The 19,048-nt window shown below is 41.1% G+C and overlaps 1 protein-coding gene across 1 annotated transcript in view; it reads right to left on the minus strand.

The window, feature by feature from the left end:
• The window catches only part of SPMIP4 (sperm microtubule inner protein 4), a 182,016-nt gene that overhangs the window by 59,944 nt on the left and 103,024 nt on the right, over positions 1-19,048 (minus strand). Inside the window, exons 4-5 of the mRNA XM_078664378.1 lie at positions 18,920-18,949; positions 11,913-12,103 (exon numbers count right to left, since the gene is read on the minus strand). Coding sequence (XP_078520504.1) covers positions 11,913-12,103; positions 18,920-18,949 — 221 coding nt within the window. The remainder of the gene's footprint in view (positions 1-11,912; positions 12,104-18,919; positions 18,950-19,048) is intronic.

Below are 19,048 nucleotides of genomic sequence, written 5' to 3' on the forward strand. Positions count from 1 at the left end.
TTTCTCTAAGTCTGCCACACATATCTTGTGTTTAAGTTTTGATTACCACATAGAGAGATGTTTTATGAAGCAGATGTCAATTTGTCTATGGAGGCATGCAAAGATTTATTATAAGCATTCCATGTTGCTTTTATGAAGATATGAAGCTCAGCCTTTTAAACAAATACAAGATTCATCATTAGCCATACAAATTCTTATTAATTCGAATGAATTCACAAAAGAGTACCTCTTCATTGACTTCTCTTATCAAAGAAACATAAAAACAAGAGGAAAATATATCATTACATTACTGAAGCATGTTTGACTGAGACCATACAATCTTATATCTCATCACATCACCTGGGATAATACCACTCATGATCATTAACTAGAACACTCCAATTCAAGATCAAAAGACAAAAGAAACAGGGGTAAACGGCTGGATGATTTTCACTACACAAGTTTACAAATGCTAAATGTAAATATAAATTCAGTGACTAAATGAAATCAATAGCCTGAGTTAAATTATATAATCAATAGATATGTCTTGTGCATGCAGTCAAAATACATAAGACCAGCTCTGTGAATGCACTTCATCCACTACAATAGTCCACATACACTTGTTCACCGAGATGTAGTTTTAGAAAATGAAAAACTATATAAACACAACATAAATTTTAAATTAATGCATGTTACCAAACTCTGTTAGCAAACGTAGTTACAAATAAAATGAAAAATTGCATTCAAATGTGCTGGTTGACAGAAAGAAGAAAACACAACAATGTACAAGCAGTGGGTGAATATGCTCTGACATTGACACAATGTAGTAAGTCTTTTCATTCTTCAACACTTATATTCACCTACTAATTACCATACTGGTTCATCAAATAAAATATAACCCAAAAATGACAATTTACTACACACTCCCTCGCATACATATTTCAATTGCTTTAATAATTTATTTTTTGTCCTATTTGCTATGGGGTGATCATAACAAGGCAGAAGTTATACCATAGAAAGTGAACAGTGCATCCTAACTATATTATAGTTTATACATTTTTATTTGTTAGTAATATATGACCTGAATTCAATTGCCAACTAAATGGCCAGAGTATAATGTTTCATATTCAGTCATCTCTCAGGATTAGCAAAGACCAGTTATTTACCCCAAAGAAAGTGCCAAAACTATATTAAGAAGTGCATTTTGTCAAAATTTTATTTCTGGTTGTACCCACGCAACCAGTAATATTCTTCAAAATATTCAGAGACAAATTAGTCCGTGATGTTGAGGAAGCAGGGTGCCTAGCTCAAATGGATAAAATTCAAATTACGATGCTCAATTTCTAGCTGCATTTCTACACTTTCCAAATGAAGTATGACTGGAAACATTTAGCTCCAAATTTAAATGAAAAATCTGATGGAAGCTAATGCTCTTTCACATTCCAAGAGTAAATACTGTTGCAAGCTCTCTTAGCCAAAATGTAAACAAATACAAAACCAAAGACTCTGCATTTCATTTCTAGGACTTGTTTGATATTATCCATTCAGGATAGCAAAGCATTTGGGGTTCAACTGTTAATATAGTCATATTTATTGATAGGTGGGCTTTAGCATTCAAAGCATCTCGTATTTAGTGATACAGGAATATTTTAATTTTATATATTTTACATCTTATTTTCAAAACATTTTGACTTTTTGTGAGTTCTGTGGTAGAAGGTTTGCCTTTTGGGTTTATTTATGTCCCAAGAGTGGATTTATACTACTTTTTTTTTTAGAACAGATGAATAACATGCTACAAGATTTGTTAACAGCACTGTGAGACTTTAAAGATTGTAATCCTGTTTAAAAAGGTACTAGGGTAATGGTTGGCCAGAACATTTCATGGGATACACAATGATGGAGTAGATTGCAAGAATATGTTGGTGAGTATTTTTCTTTGCACAAGTTACAACATTTTGAATAGGCATTACTGCTGTCTGAGTTAAGTCTAAAGTGGGCTCTTGGAGTGGTTGAAGTACATTCCCATATGAAGAATATTCTGGCTCATATGCCTTAAACCATGGTGAGATGTACATAAGCTGGTAATTTTTCTCTTGATTCAATTTCACTGAACTTAAGTAAACCACTATGTAATTTTGTGTAGAATGAACATTACCAGCAAAGTCAATTGGTTATTACCTATCTCCTGGTCCCTTCATCACCCATTTCCATGAAGATCGAGTGTGAATATGCCCCTGCATCGCGAACTGACTCAGGTATAATTTTGGTCCAGATCTATTGTCGCTGGAGAGTCCACTTGGTCCTTCCTTATGGGAATGACACCATGTGGTGAAAAAGGTTTACATGCTTGACAATAATACCACCCTATGAGGTGCATTTTCTTACTGTCTGTCAATACCTTAAGCCTGGGGTTGCAAAACCCACAGTTTGGATGCATAAGACCCCTTAGCAGTTTTTAGTAAATCCTATGATTAATTATATATATTTTAATAATATTCCATTGTATTTGGGTTAATGTACGAGCCAATGGTGACAATTATGTCAATTTTCAAGGATGAAATGCATGGTTGAGGGCTACATAATAATGCAAACAAAATGGTAAATGTCTACAGGAGAATCAGTTACCTTGTAAATGTAGGATCATTGATAGAAAATCAAATGTTTTCAAGGTACATGAGCATAAAATAATTTTACAGTGACTTTCGCCTAAGCTAGTTACAATGCAAGGTCAATCCTAAATGGCTCCGTGTCTTCCTGCAAGGGGAATGAGGGAGTGAATCACGCTGCATCCAGTGCCACATGCTGAAAGAGGGTTCAGGCAAATGTAGCACACTCCATTAAAAGAGAAGGCAATGGAAAATTACCACTGCCCAGGATGGATGCAATGCAGGAAGCGTCCCACAGGATTTGAATGCTCCTGAAGCCTCTATATGACCGGGTTCCAGAAGAGCGACAGCAGCAGCACTCTTCATTATGCCAGAGGCCATAGCGACCCGCTGTCCATGTGGATAGAACTGAGCGCCAGACTATTTGTCATTGTGGTAGCCAGCAGAGCTCCACCCTCCTTAAACAGGTACAGTGGGGGCTGAAGAAAACAGACAAATGCAGAGATCTCCTAGTGGGGAGTCCAAGATGGAGCTGGTGACTCCATAGGAACAGCTAGAGGAAGGTGAAAGAAGAGTAAAAAGAACACGAGCAGGCTGGGCAAATCTGTTTACATAGGACAGCTTCTTTGTGAGGCCCCTCTCAACAAGAGTGAAATGAATAACTGAAATGGGTTTGAATAGGAAACAAGAGGAACCAGAACAAGAGAGCACTCCCAAATGGATAAGGCATGCAATGGCAATTGACTAGTGACACAAATATCCACATTAGTGGACTGCATGAGACGAAAGAGGTCTAGTGCAAGCAATTAAGAGGTGCACAGATTGGGAGAGAGACATCAGCTAGAGCACTGGGTGGACCAGTGGTTGATATTAAAAAGGGGAATACTCCACTCTTTTCCCACTTCCACTGGGTTTAATTTGCCAGTCTAAAATATATATGTTTTTAGATGCACACAAACATCCTCCAGGGCAACACCCAGAATTGCGGCAAAATTGACAACCACTCTCATCAAAGATAAACTCATGGTAAATATGACTGAAATCAAGCCTGACCTGCAGAAATCAATAACAGATGACATCACAAAATTAAGTGCTCACATTGACAGAGCAGGAGCCAAGATCAAAATTAAACCTCAACCTATGGAAAAGAGATTGGAGATGGCTGAGAGCTAGCTATGCAATGCAACTGAGTCAGACCAATTAGTTACCCCCCTTTGTCTACCATTTTGAGTCACAAGCTAAATGACTGCGGCTAAAATGTGAGGATATTGAAAATAGTCCCTGAAAGAACAATACTTGAAAAAAGAAACCAGAAGGAGGGAAAAGAAGGCAACAAAATGATTAGGAAGAACCACTCTTTCAAGTGGGATAGAAAGAGCCCACAAGGTTTCAGACAAGAAGACACCACCAAAATGAACCCCAATCCAGAGGGCAAATTCATAGTTGTTGTGGCAGAGTTTTAGAATACTTTGTATATATTAATAAACATATATGCCCTAAACACACAACAAGAGGCGGCCCTAGAAAGAGGGTAGTAAGGGAGCAGCAGGGAGCTGCCCCATTGTAGATGAAGATTTTGTTTAATTAGAAATTTGCATTGGTTATAAAAATGCACATAATACTGTATAACAAAGGAAGGAACAAAGTTGCACAATATGCATAGGTCTCATCATATACATTATCTCCTGTTGAGTGAGTATAGTCACATTATCTGCTGTGTGTCCCTGTAGCAGTTGGATCATATGTATTCTGATGCCACACAAGAAGGTGAGGGACAGTGTGCACATTACAAAGGTGCCACATTTTTGGGGCCGACCTCTGCCCTGTTTATCCAGGGGTAGGGCACACAGTAGACATAGCTGGTACTGCTGAGGATTCTCAGCAGGTGCCTCGGTACTCTGCATTCCTTTGCGCTGTTATGTTTCATAGGGTACCCCAATATATAGGCTTGAGTAGTCACCTGACCATTCACCTACATTTAGCGTACAATTACATTACATAACGGGTTTTGGGATTGACCTTTTACCTAGTTAAGCGCTGCATAAATGTCATGTGGTTTTCCCCCGAAAACTATCCTCATTAATTATGCATGAGGATTCTCAGAATCGCAGCAGGATTACCATCTTCTGCATAATATCTATGTATAAGGATCATCCCTTCTGTCATCCTCGGTCGACATGACACAGCAAAGAAGAATCCCCTGGGGGCACTTTTGGGTATACGTTCATCACATTTTTGCCTGGGTAGACAGAGGAGAAAGACTTCCATGCTGACACTCTGACGCAAGACGCTGAGGTTCCTGCACACAGACACTCCAGCATGCAGTGGTCTGACATGCCTCGCGGGGTGTCTATCACGAGACCAAGACAGGGAATGGGGTTGGCTCTTTCCTAGAGGAATTCTTGGCTATACACCTATATACATGCTAGGTACACTTAGGTACATCTAGTTAGGGTTGCATTTTAGGAGTACACATTATTACTGTCATGTATTTATATGCTTGCATATACTCATTGTTTTAGCACTATGATAGAAATCTACCATCCATTTACTCTGTTGGTGCTTATAATTTTTTATATCTGTTTCTGTCTTATGGTTGTTTGAGCACACCTATTTTACACAAGAATGACGCTGGTTCACTAAATGCTTATTGGAAAAGTCCCTACCGTTCATTCTTTGTATCTCTCTGAGACAAAGTGAGCACGAGTCACTGAGCAAAAAGTACTGTACTGTTTCCACGATCCCTAATGAGACATGGTTGTCATGTTCAATAGTTGCCTGGAACTATTCTCTCCTTGGTAAGAGGAGCTTACAGTAGCACTGTTAGCTAGCTGGTATACAGGCGGACATATCCGGTAGGGGTGTCTGGAATCAGTCTGGACACCAATCCCACAGTTTATATTATCTAAACATGCAGATCCTATATAGATTTATAGAAACTACACAACAGCGCGAGTCAGTATCCTGCTGTGTGGATAGATAAGTAACCAGCGGGCCCATATATTCTTTGACCGTGAGAGCCCAAACATCAATTCCTAGTAGGACTCAAGTTGCTCTTGACAGTATGCCGCATCCCTTAGCCAATGTTTAAGCAGGGGGCAGCAAGTCTGTCCCAGTGGATGCCTAACCTACACTTGTCCAGTAGGAGCAAGATGATGTACAGCTTTCGGATCCTCGAGGAGATATCCTTCACATATCCTAGTAAGGCTACCAGGCGTGTTTGCTGAGAAACATGTTCTGTAATCAGTGCAATGGTGTCGATATACGTTTCCAGTAATGGCCAATTGCAGGGCATTCCCAAGCTAAATACAAGAAGGTGTCTGTTTCAGTAGTGCAACACAAGCAGCGTGCATCATTGGCTAGTCTCATCCTATGCAGGTGGACTGGTGTTGGGTATATCCTACGGAAGTACTTATTGTATATTAGCCTGAGTCTAAGGTTTGGGGAGAGGGCCCTGGACAACAGTAGTACCATTTTTGATCACTGTGTGGGGGTAAATCGTCAGCAGTCCATGCAAATTGAGTGTTCGGGACACAAATCAGGGTTTTGGCTTGCATCATGGAGTAGAGTCGATTGATAAGTTTATGTTGAGACAAGTTTGCAAACAGCACCTCCAATGTGTGAAATGTCAGGGGAGCATCAGCAAAGGTATTGTGCATGGTTTGGAGACGGTGCACATTTGATGGTAGGTGAGCACGTCTAGCGATGTGTGGTCAGGGTCATCAAGAATGAGTTGTGAAGTTATAAAATGACCCTCCAGGCAGAGGTCTTCAGTGGTATGGAGTTCTAGTCGTATAGGTGTTGTCTGATGCCTGTGTCGCTAACAGCATGTATCAAAGTGTGACTCACCAATGGTATGTTTTGGCGTATGAGCAGTCTAGCACTGCCCAAAATCTCAGCCTTTCCGATGCCTAGGTCCTGTAAGCCACAGTTTTGAATCCAATGTGAGGTCACTTGGTGGGCAGGGATAGAGCAGCGCTCAGTGGGCTTGGGGTATCATGTTCAGGGGCAGTGTGAGGCTAAAAAAGTGTGGGGTTCAGCCAGAAGTGCACAGTAGTAATACAGTTTCATGTCAGGGCTGCATATTCCACCCCGTTCAAAGGGAATAGTTATTGTTCCCAGGATACACAGGGCTGTTTTCCAGCCCACATCAGGGTGAGCAGGTTGGATAGAAGGCACTTTAGGAAGTGGGTCATTAGAGGGATTGGAATATTGATAAACAAGTACAGAAACTGTGAGAGTGTCACCATTTTGGCAATGGCTATTGTCCCTATGATGCATAGTGGTAGCCTCGTCCAGAATGGCACACGGTCCTCCAGCAAAGTCATTAGTCTGCCGTAGTTGACTTTACAATGTTTGTCAAGGTCATTGCTGAGTCAGATGGAAAGGTAGCTGACTGGTGCCATTGAAACTGTAGAAGAGGGTATCCAGAACCGAAGGGTTGTGTTTCCATGGTGAGCAGAAATACAATGAATTTGGACCAATTAATGGTTATTCTGGCATACCCACTAAAGTATATGATTTCCCCTATAATATGGGTGATATAGGCAGCCCGGTCTGGTGTCCTTGGAAATTGAAAAGGGGGAGTGATTGTGCCATTATTGCGCAGATCGGCCACAGGTTGTGTGTAGAGTAATCTAATCAGGTGTAGTAAGCAGTCACTGATCCCAATATGGGCTCGAAGTTGGAAGAGATAAGGCCATTCCAAATAATCAACTGCCTCAGTGGCATCAAACAGAAACGCCACAGCACTAAGTTAAGGATTGACTGTGTGAAGGAGTGCAAATAAGGTTCGTAAGTTGTGTGCTGTCAAACTGCCCGGAACAAAGCTGGACTGATCAGGGCAAACAGAGTCCGGCAGCAGGGGGAGGAGGAAAGTGCCTATCAATTTCGGAAGAATGTTATTGTTGACATTGATCATGGACAGTGGCCTATAGGAGTCTCATCGGTGCAGTGGTTTGTCAGGTGTCAGTATGGGGATAATGAATGCCTCACGGACTGAAGATGGCAGTATACCACGAAGCAGAAACTCGTCATACATTGTCAGGAGGTGGGGAGCAAGGATTTGGATGTATTCTTTAGAGAAGTCTCAGTTAAACTGCCTGAGCCCAATGCTTTATCTCCAGGCATATCCTGGATGACTTGTATGATGTCCTCTACTGTGAAGGGCGTGTCTAGAAAGTCGCGGAGCTCATCATCATGATAAAATACTTGTATTGTGCCAAAACAGAAGGTCTGAGCTGTGGGAGTCATGCATCAGTGATGAAGTATATAGGTCAGTGTAAAATGTGACCATGTGCAGTGGATGGCGTTGAGGTCCTCGTAGGCTGCCTGCGGGTCATCTATAATGTGGTTGGTTGCCCTTGATTTATGAAGGAGTTTAGCAAGTGTTTACCCACCCTGTCCCCCTCCCTGTAGTGCTTATCAAGCAGCTCTTTGCGAAGGAAGTGCATTTCCCTCAAAGCTGCCTCTTTCTAGTCCTCTAGTTTGCACTTAAGGAACGTTAATGTGCATGGGTGCTATTCAAATGCCCACAAATAATACACAAGAATTGGTGATGTTTTCCTCCCAAAATACCTCATAAACAGAATGCAAGCCACACACACGGTGGAAGAATTGGTGCCAGATCACTCACACTTGGAGATACAGCTAGAGAAGGGTGACATAACCAAAAGCAGAAGGAAATAGTGGTTTCTTCTTGGCCCAATAAAGGGACATGTACATACAGCTAAACTGGTACAGGTCATCTAAGACTATTTTGTAGGGGGGAAAAACCAAGATACATCACTCATTAACCACTGGGTCATGTTACAGCCACTTTCAGAGGACTAGCAATTGCCTTATCTACTAGAGCGGGGAGGGCTGAATATCAGCTAGACATTAACTTGAGGCAGGATTTAGATGTACTTGAGCATAAAAGTAAACACGCACCCTCAAGTACACAAGGTGGTGAATTAGAGATGCTGCAGGATGAAGTGTGGGTACTGAAAACAACCAGAAAATGCACTCCTCCACCTAAAATCAACCTTTTATGAAAAGGGCAGTAAAGTGGACAAATTATTGCTATTCGGTTTGGGAACCCAGAGAACTAAAGGGTATATCGCAAAATGAAGAGCCCCCAGAGGGACACAGTCACTGACAAGCATGTGAAGAGGGATCATTTTGTCTCATTCTTTAGAAAGCTATAAGTAGCTGAGCCAGTGAACAAACAAGAAAGAGCCAGCTCATAGAACAGATCCAGATGCCAATCCTCACCTCCCAATGGATGGAAAAACTGGATAAGCCAAATGAAGTACATGAGGTCTTGAATGCCATCAAATCGATATGTGTTAAAAGGCCCCTGCTCCTAATGGACTCTTGTTTTATAATTAATGTGTGCCACTTCTAATAAGTCAATCGAAAAATCTCTCTAACTCAAAGTGATCCCTAAACCAGGAAAGCCTTCAGAAGAGTGAACATCCTACTTACCCAAGGCCCTGATGAATGCAGGCATTAACATTTTACTGAAATACTCATGAAGGGGACAGATAAGATTCTCCTGGCACTGATAGAGCCTGGCCAAGTGGGTTTTGTTTGAAATATAAAGGACCTAGACAAAATAGGGAAAGTAGCACACCAGATCAAGAACTTCCGAGAGAAATTTTGTCTCTCCCTGTAACTCGGGATGCGGAAAAAGAATTTGACAGGGTGAGTTGGGTTATCCTATAAGTGGTGCTGGTTAAAGTGAGCATGAGAAGCTGGATTATGGCTATCTATAAAGCTCTGTAGTTGTGGCTCAGGTTAGATAGGATTTGTTTGGATAAGATGCAGCTGGCTAAAGGGACAAGAGAGAGCTGTCCTCTGTCGATTATTCTCTTCACCCTGGTAATAAAATGTCTGGCAGCATTAATACACTTGATACTGAAATAAAAGTCCAATTTGGAAAGGAAAAAATCAAATAAGCAAGTTTGCAAATGACATGCTTCTACTCCTCACTGATCCCCACACTTCTGCAGAGCTTAGAAAAATTAAAAAATGTTTTGGTCTTGAACATATAGTTACTAGGAGTGGGCATAACTGGTGAAATTTTCTGTAATATAATTACTGCACAATTACTCGCAATTATATGCATTCTAGCATTCTTGCTATTTTCATAGTACAAAATGCACCCTTGTGTCCAAAATGGGTCCAATGATGCATTTTGCACTTAGAAAATAGCACTAACTGCTACACTACATGAAGAGCAGGAGCCAGCAACCTCTCCCTGTCCCTTAGTTCACTGTTCCAGTGCTCCTGCAGCAGGATTTTTTGCAAACTTACTCTTAATTACTCAAGCTACAGAAATTGCATAATTTCAGTAATTTTGCATCACAAGAGTAAAGCGGAATTACTGTAATTTACTCTGGCTGAATTCAAATTTCGCCCAGGCCTAATAGCTACAGTAGGAGAGAAGAAATATCCTGAACAATCCTTGCCCAATACAATGGGGTGAGTCAACAATTATATATCTGGGGATTTCCCTCAGTAATTCTGTGACAGACTGGACTAGAGTTAACTGGCCATCTCTGAAAGCCCAATTCAAGGCCAGTTTGACCAGAAGGCGATGTCTTTATGTTTCTTGGCTTGGGAGTATCAATGTTATGAAAATGAATATCTTATTAAACCTGATGTACCTATTCCATACTCTTCCACCTTTAGTACAATTCACGGAAATAGAAGCCCTCCAGAGTTTAGTTCTAAACTGTATCTGGGCCAGAGGAAGAGCTAGATTTAACAAGAACATCTTAATGGCATTTAGAAATGAGGGCGGCCTTGCATGTCTGACCTTCTGAAATATTACTATGCAAAATAATTATGGATAATAATTGAATGATCAGCCAGAGAAAAAGAAAAGAGATGGCTCCATATCACTCTACGGAGAGAGTCATGCCCACAAAACTTACATAACTCAAATATCACTACACCCCCCCACTAGCGGCATTGGACAAGGTATTAGTTAAGGACGTCTCCCTACTTTCTTAGCTCCTATCATCCCGATCCACTATAACCATCCATTCTCACCAGCTATGGAGGGAGAGCAATTTCAGAGATGTAAACTAAGGGAATGCCTATTGATAAGGTACCTGTGTGACAAGTGACAGATGACTTGGCTAAGTAACCCTAATTTAAGGAAGGGGCTACTGGACCCCTAACTCCCTTTCAAAAATTCTTAGAAACATGTGATACGATGAAAAGCCTTATCTGGAGGTTATAGAGTATATTTAATGAATTCTGAGACCCAAAGAATGTGGTTACCAAACACAATAGGAGTCACAGTAGGTGAGGGAAATCTCCGACAAACTGTGGGAGCAGATATTGAATATTGTACACACGTTTCCAAAGTATTCAGCATTGTGAGGAAGAATATTAGATAGTCATGCACTGGTACCAAACCTAGAGTAGAGTGAACAAATGTACCCAATAGCGACAGACCTTTCCTGGAGGTGTAGGAAAGAGAAGGGTTCAGTTATCTCTATGATGATTTTAATCATTCAAGTTGCTTGGACCCTACCTCTGGAATACACAACCTACCAGACTGTGCTCCATAACCTCTGTCACCACTTTCAAGAACTACTTTAGGGCTCATCTACTAAGGTATTTGTTCATCCACGAATCCCATCATTGTTAGGCTGCCCTTCATGTAAATACATTGTTGATAAGTACATATACATTTGGATCACCAATCTGTCAAAAGTTCTTTGAGTGCACCAATTCCATATCCACCAATCTCCATGCTTGCCACATGCAAATTTCGGTCTTTGTACTAGGCGTACTGCTTCTGTTAGTGACCTTATGTACCAGGGTTCTGTTGCTGTGTACATCATTTCTTGTAAAAATGCTAGTTTTTGGTTTTAATAACTGAAATAGATCAATAAAGATACCTAATTTGGATTTGCTCTTTGTTATTCCCATGAAATTGATAAAATGGATCATGGGCATTCGTTCTTCATGTAAAGAAGATAGTAAGCAGACAGCTGATAAACTAGGAAAAAACCAAATTATTAACTGTACTATTAAATGCAGACACATTCATCAGATATGTGAGCTGAAACAATGGCAGGTATATGTGAAAATTACATTTGAACAAAAAGTAAAATAGTTGACAATGCAAGCTTTAATAAGGAGGGTTGAGAATGTACTGTAGATGGTCAGCTGTAAACTTGTCAGGCATGGTGATGTTCAAAGACCACTGAGCGTTACTAATTGATTTTTTTAAACTCACAGCAGGGCAATGCCTCATCAAACAGTGAAGAGCACAAACAAAGGCATATTTTGGTTCTAATGGGGTGAAAACTGGTTCTGCCTTACCTGATGTTTTCCTTAGGACAATAGCATCGTAGCTTGACGCGGGGGTGTGAGGATGAAGAGGCGGAGCACTGCTTGCTCGAACTCCAATGTCTGGGTCATCGGGTGATCGATAGCTTGGGAACATGGCAAACTTGGAAATGTGGGACTGGTAAGGGTGTTCTCCTGGAAATCTCTGATAGATCTGCTTTGTACTGATTAAAGATGAAAAAGGCCAAAAGATCAGTTGCCACCTTTGCAAAGCAGTATAAAAAAGTAATTCCTATTTTTATAGATGTAGGTCTAGAAGTTTAAATTAATTCTACTCTTCCCATATCTCTCTTTTGCCTTTCAAAAAGACACCTTAATGTATCCCTTTATATTTAAGTGCCATAACATAAGGAATCTGTGGCTGTAAATTATGCGTAGACAAGGTTACCGCAGTGCTCCGAAAAAGTGTGGGGAGGGATCAAAGCCGTGCTTTTCTCTTTGTGATGCCTCTACCTATCCTTTTCACTTACCTTATTAGTTTAATGAGGTCTAGTTTTAAAGATGCAGTAGCACAATATTGCAGAGTCTAAATCTAGGTATATTACCATTTAAACACTATCAACATTTGGAATGGAGATCAAATATGTTGCATACAAAATTAAAGTTTCAATGATTTATAATGATTATAATGATTTATAATCTTTGAGATTTACACAAAATGTATATCAAAGTGTGCTTTGTAAGTTTATCCATAAATATTCTAAAGTAAAACTATATGTATTATGCCCTGCAATAGAAATAAAAAAGCGAGGAAATGTAAATGTTAATGTGAATTGAGGCCTTAAATCAGAAGCATGAGAGGATTTGTCACAAAATCTTAAGTGGACATCTTTAATGCTATTAAAGATGTCATTCGCAATCACACAAGACATGTTCCTGCTGGTGACTCAGTACAATCATAAAAACACATTCATATTGGTTCCTATAATTTACATTTTCCCCTAAACCAAACCAGCTGCAAACTGTAAAACATGGACCTACAAAACGAAATAAAAAAATACAAAACTGGAGCAAATCATTGCAGCTGATGTGGCTCGAATACAAGCCGATGTCCGAGAGAAAGGCTGTCTCCTCACAGTCCTTACATCAGATGAATCCTAACCCCAGAGATAGGCAATTCACTTGCCCTTTCAAATAATACACAGTAGGGAACAAAACTCTCTCTCTCTCTCCGTGAGGCGAAGCAATTCCATGGATCTCCAAGTTAACTGAGGATAGCACCGAAGGGATGGGTGGAGAGGCAGAAAGAGGTAATGATGTATTGGCATCTGAATCAGTGACAACAACCATGCTCTCCATGGCCAATATGAGAAGATCTGATTCAGTACGTCCAGAATCTTCTTTTGCAACCTGGACAGAAGGGAAATGGGAGTGAATGCATACAGAAGACACACCTGCCACATAATAAATAGTTCTTCTATCTCCCACGTATGCTCACACCATGTATCCATGCAGAACTGATGAAGGAGAACACTAGATGGAGAATCACATAGATCTAGCCAAGGGTGGCTGAAGTATATGCTATGATCTTTTGTAATACCTTCTTCCCCAGTTAGAAATTCAGTGAGGAGGGAATGTTCCAGCTTTAGCAGTCTGCATGGAAGTGGCCCCACCCTTGGATGCAGACTGCTTTTATGGAAACCAGGTGAGACCCTGCCCAAGAGCAAATGTTGCTTGCTGCATCTGCTAACACCTCACTTTTGGTTTCCAAACCAGACAACTGGTGTAGCTTTGAGCTACCTGGTTTCCCATGCTTACTAATATCACTTTCCCTTCTATCTGAGCAGAACATTTATGAAGAGCTCTTAGAATAGCTGGCAGCTCCTTTCAGTTGGACTGTGCCTTTGAAAAAGAAGGAGCAGGAATTAGCCAGTCATCTAAGTACTGGTGTAAGAAAGTGGGCTATTAGTTCTGATGGATATATGTAATAAGTCTGCAACCTTCTATCTACGGGGAACCAAGTATTCCGTTGTAGCACTTGACTCTCTCAGGGTAGTGAGGCAAAGGAGGCCAAGTCCTACTCTGGGGAGGTGATGTGGACTAGTATCCCAGTCCGCAAGAATGCAATAAAATAACACCCAATAAATGAGGTCCAGGAAGTACGTTTAATTAAAATAAGTAACAGTCCTTATTCAGTGCACACTGCTGAACACTATGCATTGGTTTACAAATACATACATTATAGTAAGTGGAAATATCTATGGTTACACCCTCCTAACAGTTTACAACCATAGCGAGCTCTGAGCTCTATTACCACCCCCCACCCCCCAATATACTAGACACAATATAAAAGGGTGACGTTATTAAAAGGCCAGCCTTCTGGCACTGTCAGAGTTAACAAAAGCACAAATATGCCATAATAACCCAATGTCACACCATTAAAGTCTTTAAAGGCAGTACCATCTTACAATGAAATTCATTAGGGCATGTAATGACTTACTGTTAACCATGTGCTTGTCAATAAAGCATTTCTATGACCTTCATTGAAACCTACGTTGATTCACTTGTAACTTTGTCACTATCAATAAAGCATTTTCATGTTCAATAAACTGTATGGATGTGTCTTCAGCTTTTAACATGCTGTGCTTGCTTCCCTTGCAGCCTTAAAACAAAACCCTAAGCCCTTTGGGTGCTGATTGCAGCACCTGTCTCTTTCCAACATCCTATGGAGCCTTAGCCCCCCCCAAGATAGGTATGACGTTTATGTGAAGTCCTTTCAGCATTTTACTCTGTATTTATTTATGAACGGCATACCACCTTTGGACCACTGCTTTGTGGCGTATTCACCAGGCGCGCTATCGATACATATATAGTTACACCCAAAACCAGAGGAACACTAAAATCTTCCCCCCTCCACCACCACAATATATCTTTTAACAAGGTCTGTCTTACTCAAGCAGGTCCGTTATTAATATACACAGGGCGATAGTCTTCTCTTTCTATGCTCTACAGTATCCACAAGTTCTTGTGACCATACATAATTATGCATGACACACACAAAGGGTGTGATATGTCCACATTAAAATAAATGTAGCTTTAAAAAAGTATATTTTTAGGTGGCTTCATAAAGCACTTTCATAAGACATTCGAGATTCATGTCCTATTTCTATTTTTCAGGGGATAGCAAATAATGCCCCTTTTGACTAAGTCATTGCACTTATCTCCAGGGTTCCAGAGGGATAGTGTCCCACCAGGTACAACAGTGATCTGACATATGACAGTCAGGAAGAAAGACGGTGACCTTTCCAGGCTCAAGTACACTGAAACATCTCAATCTTTCTGAACATTAAATGGATGTGAAGGATAGATAACTCGTCCGTAACACATCTCACTGATTTTAATCTTGCCCTCGTTCCAATTTTAAAAATCAAGCATGTCTCGGAGGTCGGAGGTCATTTTCCCTACCTGCACTTTTTCACAGATCCCATCATGTATCCAATTGAAAAGGCTCTGCCTCCTGGTGGAGGCGAGACCTTCTGATGATGATATTGACTATTAGTAATGTGGTGGAGAGAGCATACCACTGATGGAAAATAGTTGTTGAGCTTCTCAATACCATTTTTATAAGAGACTCTAGCTCCAAGAATCGTTCATTATAACTCTCTTTGATATTTTGTGCATTACCTAAGGGAGCAGAGTAAACCCCTCTTTCCCACTTCTCACTCTCTCTCGTTGATTATTTTAATGTTATACATTTTATAATATAGGAGACATGACGACATCTAGAAAATTTAGGGGGGCACTCTTTATGGGGTCTGGCGGCCCCAAGAATTCTGGCTGAAAGGTTGTTGGTGCCCCTGCTCTCTCTGGGGCACCACAGAAGCAAAGCATTTCAATTTCTCAAGTGCCTGGAGGATTTTAGGGCGTTCCTTTGTCATATTGGATTGGGGGGATTGGAGTGGGGAGTATTACATTGGTTTGGGTTGTGAGGATTAGATTGGATTAGCAAGGTAGTTTGGGGTGGGGTAAATTAGAGTGGAGAGGGTTGATTGGACTGGACTGGACTGGAAGAGGTGGATTTGGTTGGAGTGGGTGGATTGGAGTGTGGTGAGCTAGATGGATTGCCCTGAGTGGGGAAGACTGAACTTGGTGGGGTGGATTGGATTCGAGTACCGTAGGGTGTTTTGGATTGCAGTGAAGTGGGGTGGATTGGAGTGGGGTTGGGTGTTTGGATGGGGCGGATTAGACGGAGTGGGGTGGATTGAAATGAGGTTGGGTGGATAGAAATGGGGTTGAGTGGATTGGGGTTAATTGGAAAGGGGTTTATTAAAGTGGAGTGTGGTAGACTGAAGTGGGGTGGATTGCAGTGGAGTGGGGTGGATTGGAGTGGACTGGACTTGAGTGGAATGGAGTGGGGTGGAATGGGGTGGGGTGAATTGTATTGACATGGAGTGGGGTTGATTAGATTGGAGTATATAGGATTGCATTGGGGTGGGTTGGGTTGGATTGGGGTGAGGTGGATTGGAGTGGGGTGGTTTGGTTTGGATTGGAGTGCGGCAGATTGGAGTGGGTAGATTGTTTTGGATTTGAGTGGGGAAGATTGTTTTGGATTGGATTGCGGCTGATAGTTTTGAATTGGAGTGGGGCAGATTGTTTCGGAGTGGGGCACAAGGTTTTGGATTGGAGTGGGGTAGATTGGAGTGTGTAAGATTGGAGTGGGGTAGTTTGTTTTGGATTGGAGTGGGGCTAATAATGTTGTATTGGCATGAGGTTTATTGGAGTGGGCAGATTGGAGTTGAGCAGATTGGAGGAAGGTGGGCTGAGAGGATTGGAGTGTGGTGGATTGGCGTGCATTGGATTGGGGTGAGTCGTTTGGATTGGAGTGGGGTGAATTGAACTGCATTGGATTGGGGTGAGTGCTTTGGATTGTAGTGGGGTGGATTGTGTTGGGTTGGTCTGGGGTGGACTTGATTGATTGGGGTGGATTGGTGTGGGGTGAGGTGGGGTGGATTGGCATTGATTTGAGTGGGGCATACTGAATTGGGGTGGGATGGATTGGGGTGTACTACATGATTATGTGTTAAAACATCATTTAGGAAATTACACATAAGAAAGGAACAATGTCACTTTGCAATAAGATAATACTCATCTTTTGAGAACAACGCCCACAAGCAAAATAAAAGAAATGTAACTATTGAAAATAAATCTTTGCAATTTTGCTTGTCCTGCTGGGCCTGTTTTTGCCAGCCACACACTTTGTCCTGCAGAACACTAAAACTTAAACAGAACAAAATAGTGACTCAATCACATCAGGAGCTCTGATTAAGTTAAATCAATCTTTGCTTGGTCCCCGCTTCACAGAGAAGAACGTAAATGATGTTAGGCCAGCCTTGATGAATTAGAAGTGCCACGCAAGCCAACAAATGGTAAGCAATGTGCGGGCTCCAAGGCCCTTTATGTATACAACAGTGTCTCACAAGCAGGACGCACGCAATAGCGCATGTTCTCGCAGGTTCGACCCTAAAGTCATCAATTAGGACAATTATGAAATCATGTAACTTTGGTTTTATGTCTACCAGTCATCTATGAACCTCATATACCTACTAAAGATTGTAATTAATACTATGAGGAACAGCAAATTAATATTTTAAATCTTTCATTTGATTTAAACTTCCTGTGTGAGCCCTTAAAGCATTCAGCTGTAATTGCTTTAAAAAATGTTCTTATACCTGACACGAGAGAAACGGGCCAAAGCTAATAACTTTGCAGAGACAACCCCCGCTTGAAAATTAATTCAAGGTGTGGTAAATTCTCACTTATGGGCTGATTACGATGGCGGACGGACTTCAGTCCATCCGCCATTGTATTGGAATTAGGACCGTCCGACATACTGTCTGCGGTCCCATAGTAGGTATTACAATGCGACCGCCACCACGGCAGTCGCAATACCTATATTTTACATTGTGGCGGGTGCTGCTGGCTGCAGCACCCACCACAATGTACAAACGGGACAAATCCCTGCACTATGTGGCAGGCATCATGCGGTGCCTGCCACATGGTACAGGGATATGTAGTGGGGCCCATAGGTGCCCCCCCAATACCCACAACCATGGGCCAGGGGGGAAGTGGGGCCGGCTACGGGCCCCCAATGTCCCTTTCCGCCAACCTTTTCATGGAGGGTAGTAATCAGCCCCTTATTTCCCCCCACATATGACAATATATAAATTTAACATTATCTTTGTCCTAGGTAACATGCCTCTCTGCAACAGGAAATACTAACAAGTGATTGTTTCATAGATTGTCTACAATATTGTCCAATGCACGATACCCAGTGAATTAAAAACAGATACAAAATATTTTTCCTTGATAAAAGGCACAATCTAGATCACAAAACTAGACATATGGTGTTTTCTGTGCATAGAGGCCTGCTTATTAATGGCTCCCATCTACACTTTTGTAGGTCAAAGGGCTTGTGTGGAAACACAGAACACAGCCGAAAGAATGTACACACACACACATGTACCGCTACCATCTGCCAAGGCAGTCCCTCAGTGTATTAGGCTGCAAGGGCCTTTTATAATTATTCCAGGAACAATATTGAACACATTATAACTAAGGAAAACACATACTTTCCATCCGATTTCCCTGGAAGCTGGCGGGCGTAGTTCACATATTTATCATTAGAATAAGTTCCTCTGATAATGCATCCCTCACACCCTCTCACTCAAAGCTCATTAGACGTTTTTAGATGACTCGATCACAATGTTTCACACATCAGGTATGTATTTGAAAAATGAATAAAGCACCATTGTACGTAAATAATGTTATGATTCCTTTGTGACCCCTCGCCCCCCAGCCAGGATATGGAATATTTGATAATAATTATAAGAAAATATGAAGTAAAACCCTGTGGAGCTTGGAGGCAATCAGAACTATTTTACTGAATAAGAGCCTAGGCATACAAGTTTGTAGTCATATCCCTATATTTTTAAAATCACATGTAGGAAAATTATATATTTTGAGTTGCTTAGTGTACTCACGTCATGGAAGCATCTGGAGGTTTTGGAAGCCTGAGGAAAAATATAATATTTGTCAATATAGTGTATTTGTATATACTAATAAGCATATAGACACTTAATGCAAGATCAACTTTATTTTGAATAAGGGAA

The sequence above is a fragment of the Lissotriton helveticus genome, chromosome 10, assembly GCF_964261635.1.
Source record: "Lissotriton helveticus chromosome 10, aLisHel1.1, whole genome shotgun sequence".
Classification (NCBI taxonomy): Eukaryota; Metazoa; Chordata; class Amphibia; order Caudata; family Salamandridae; genus Lissotriton; species Lissotriton helveticus.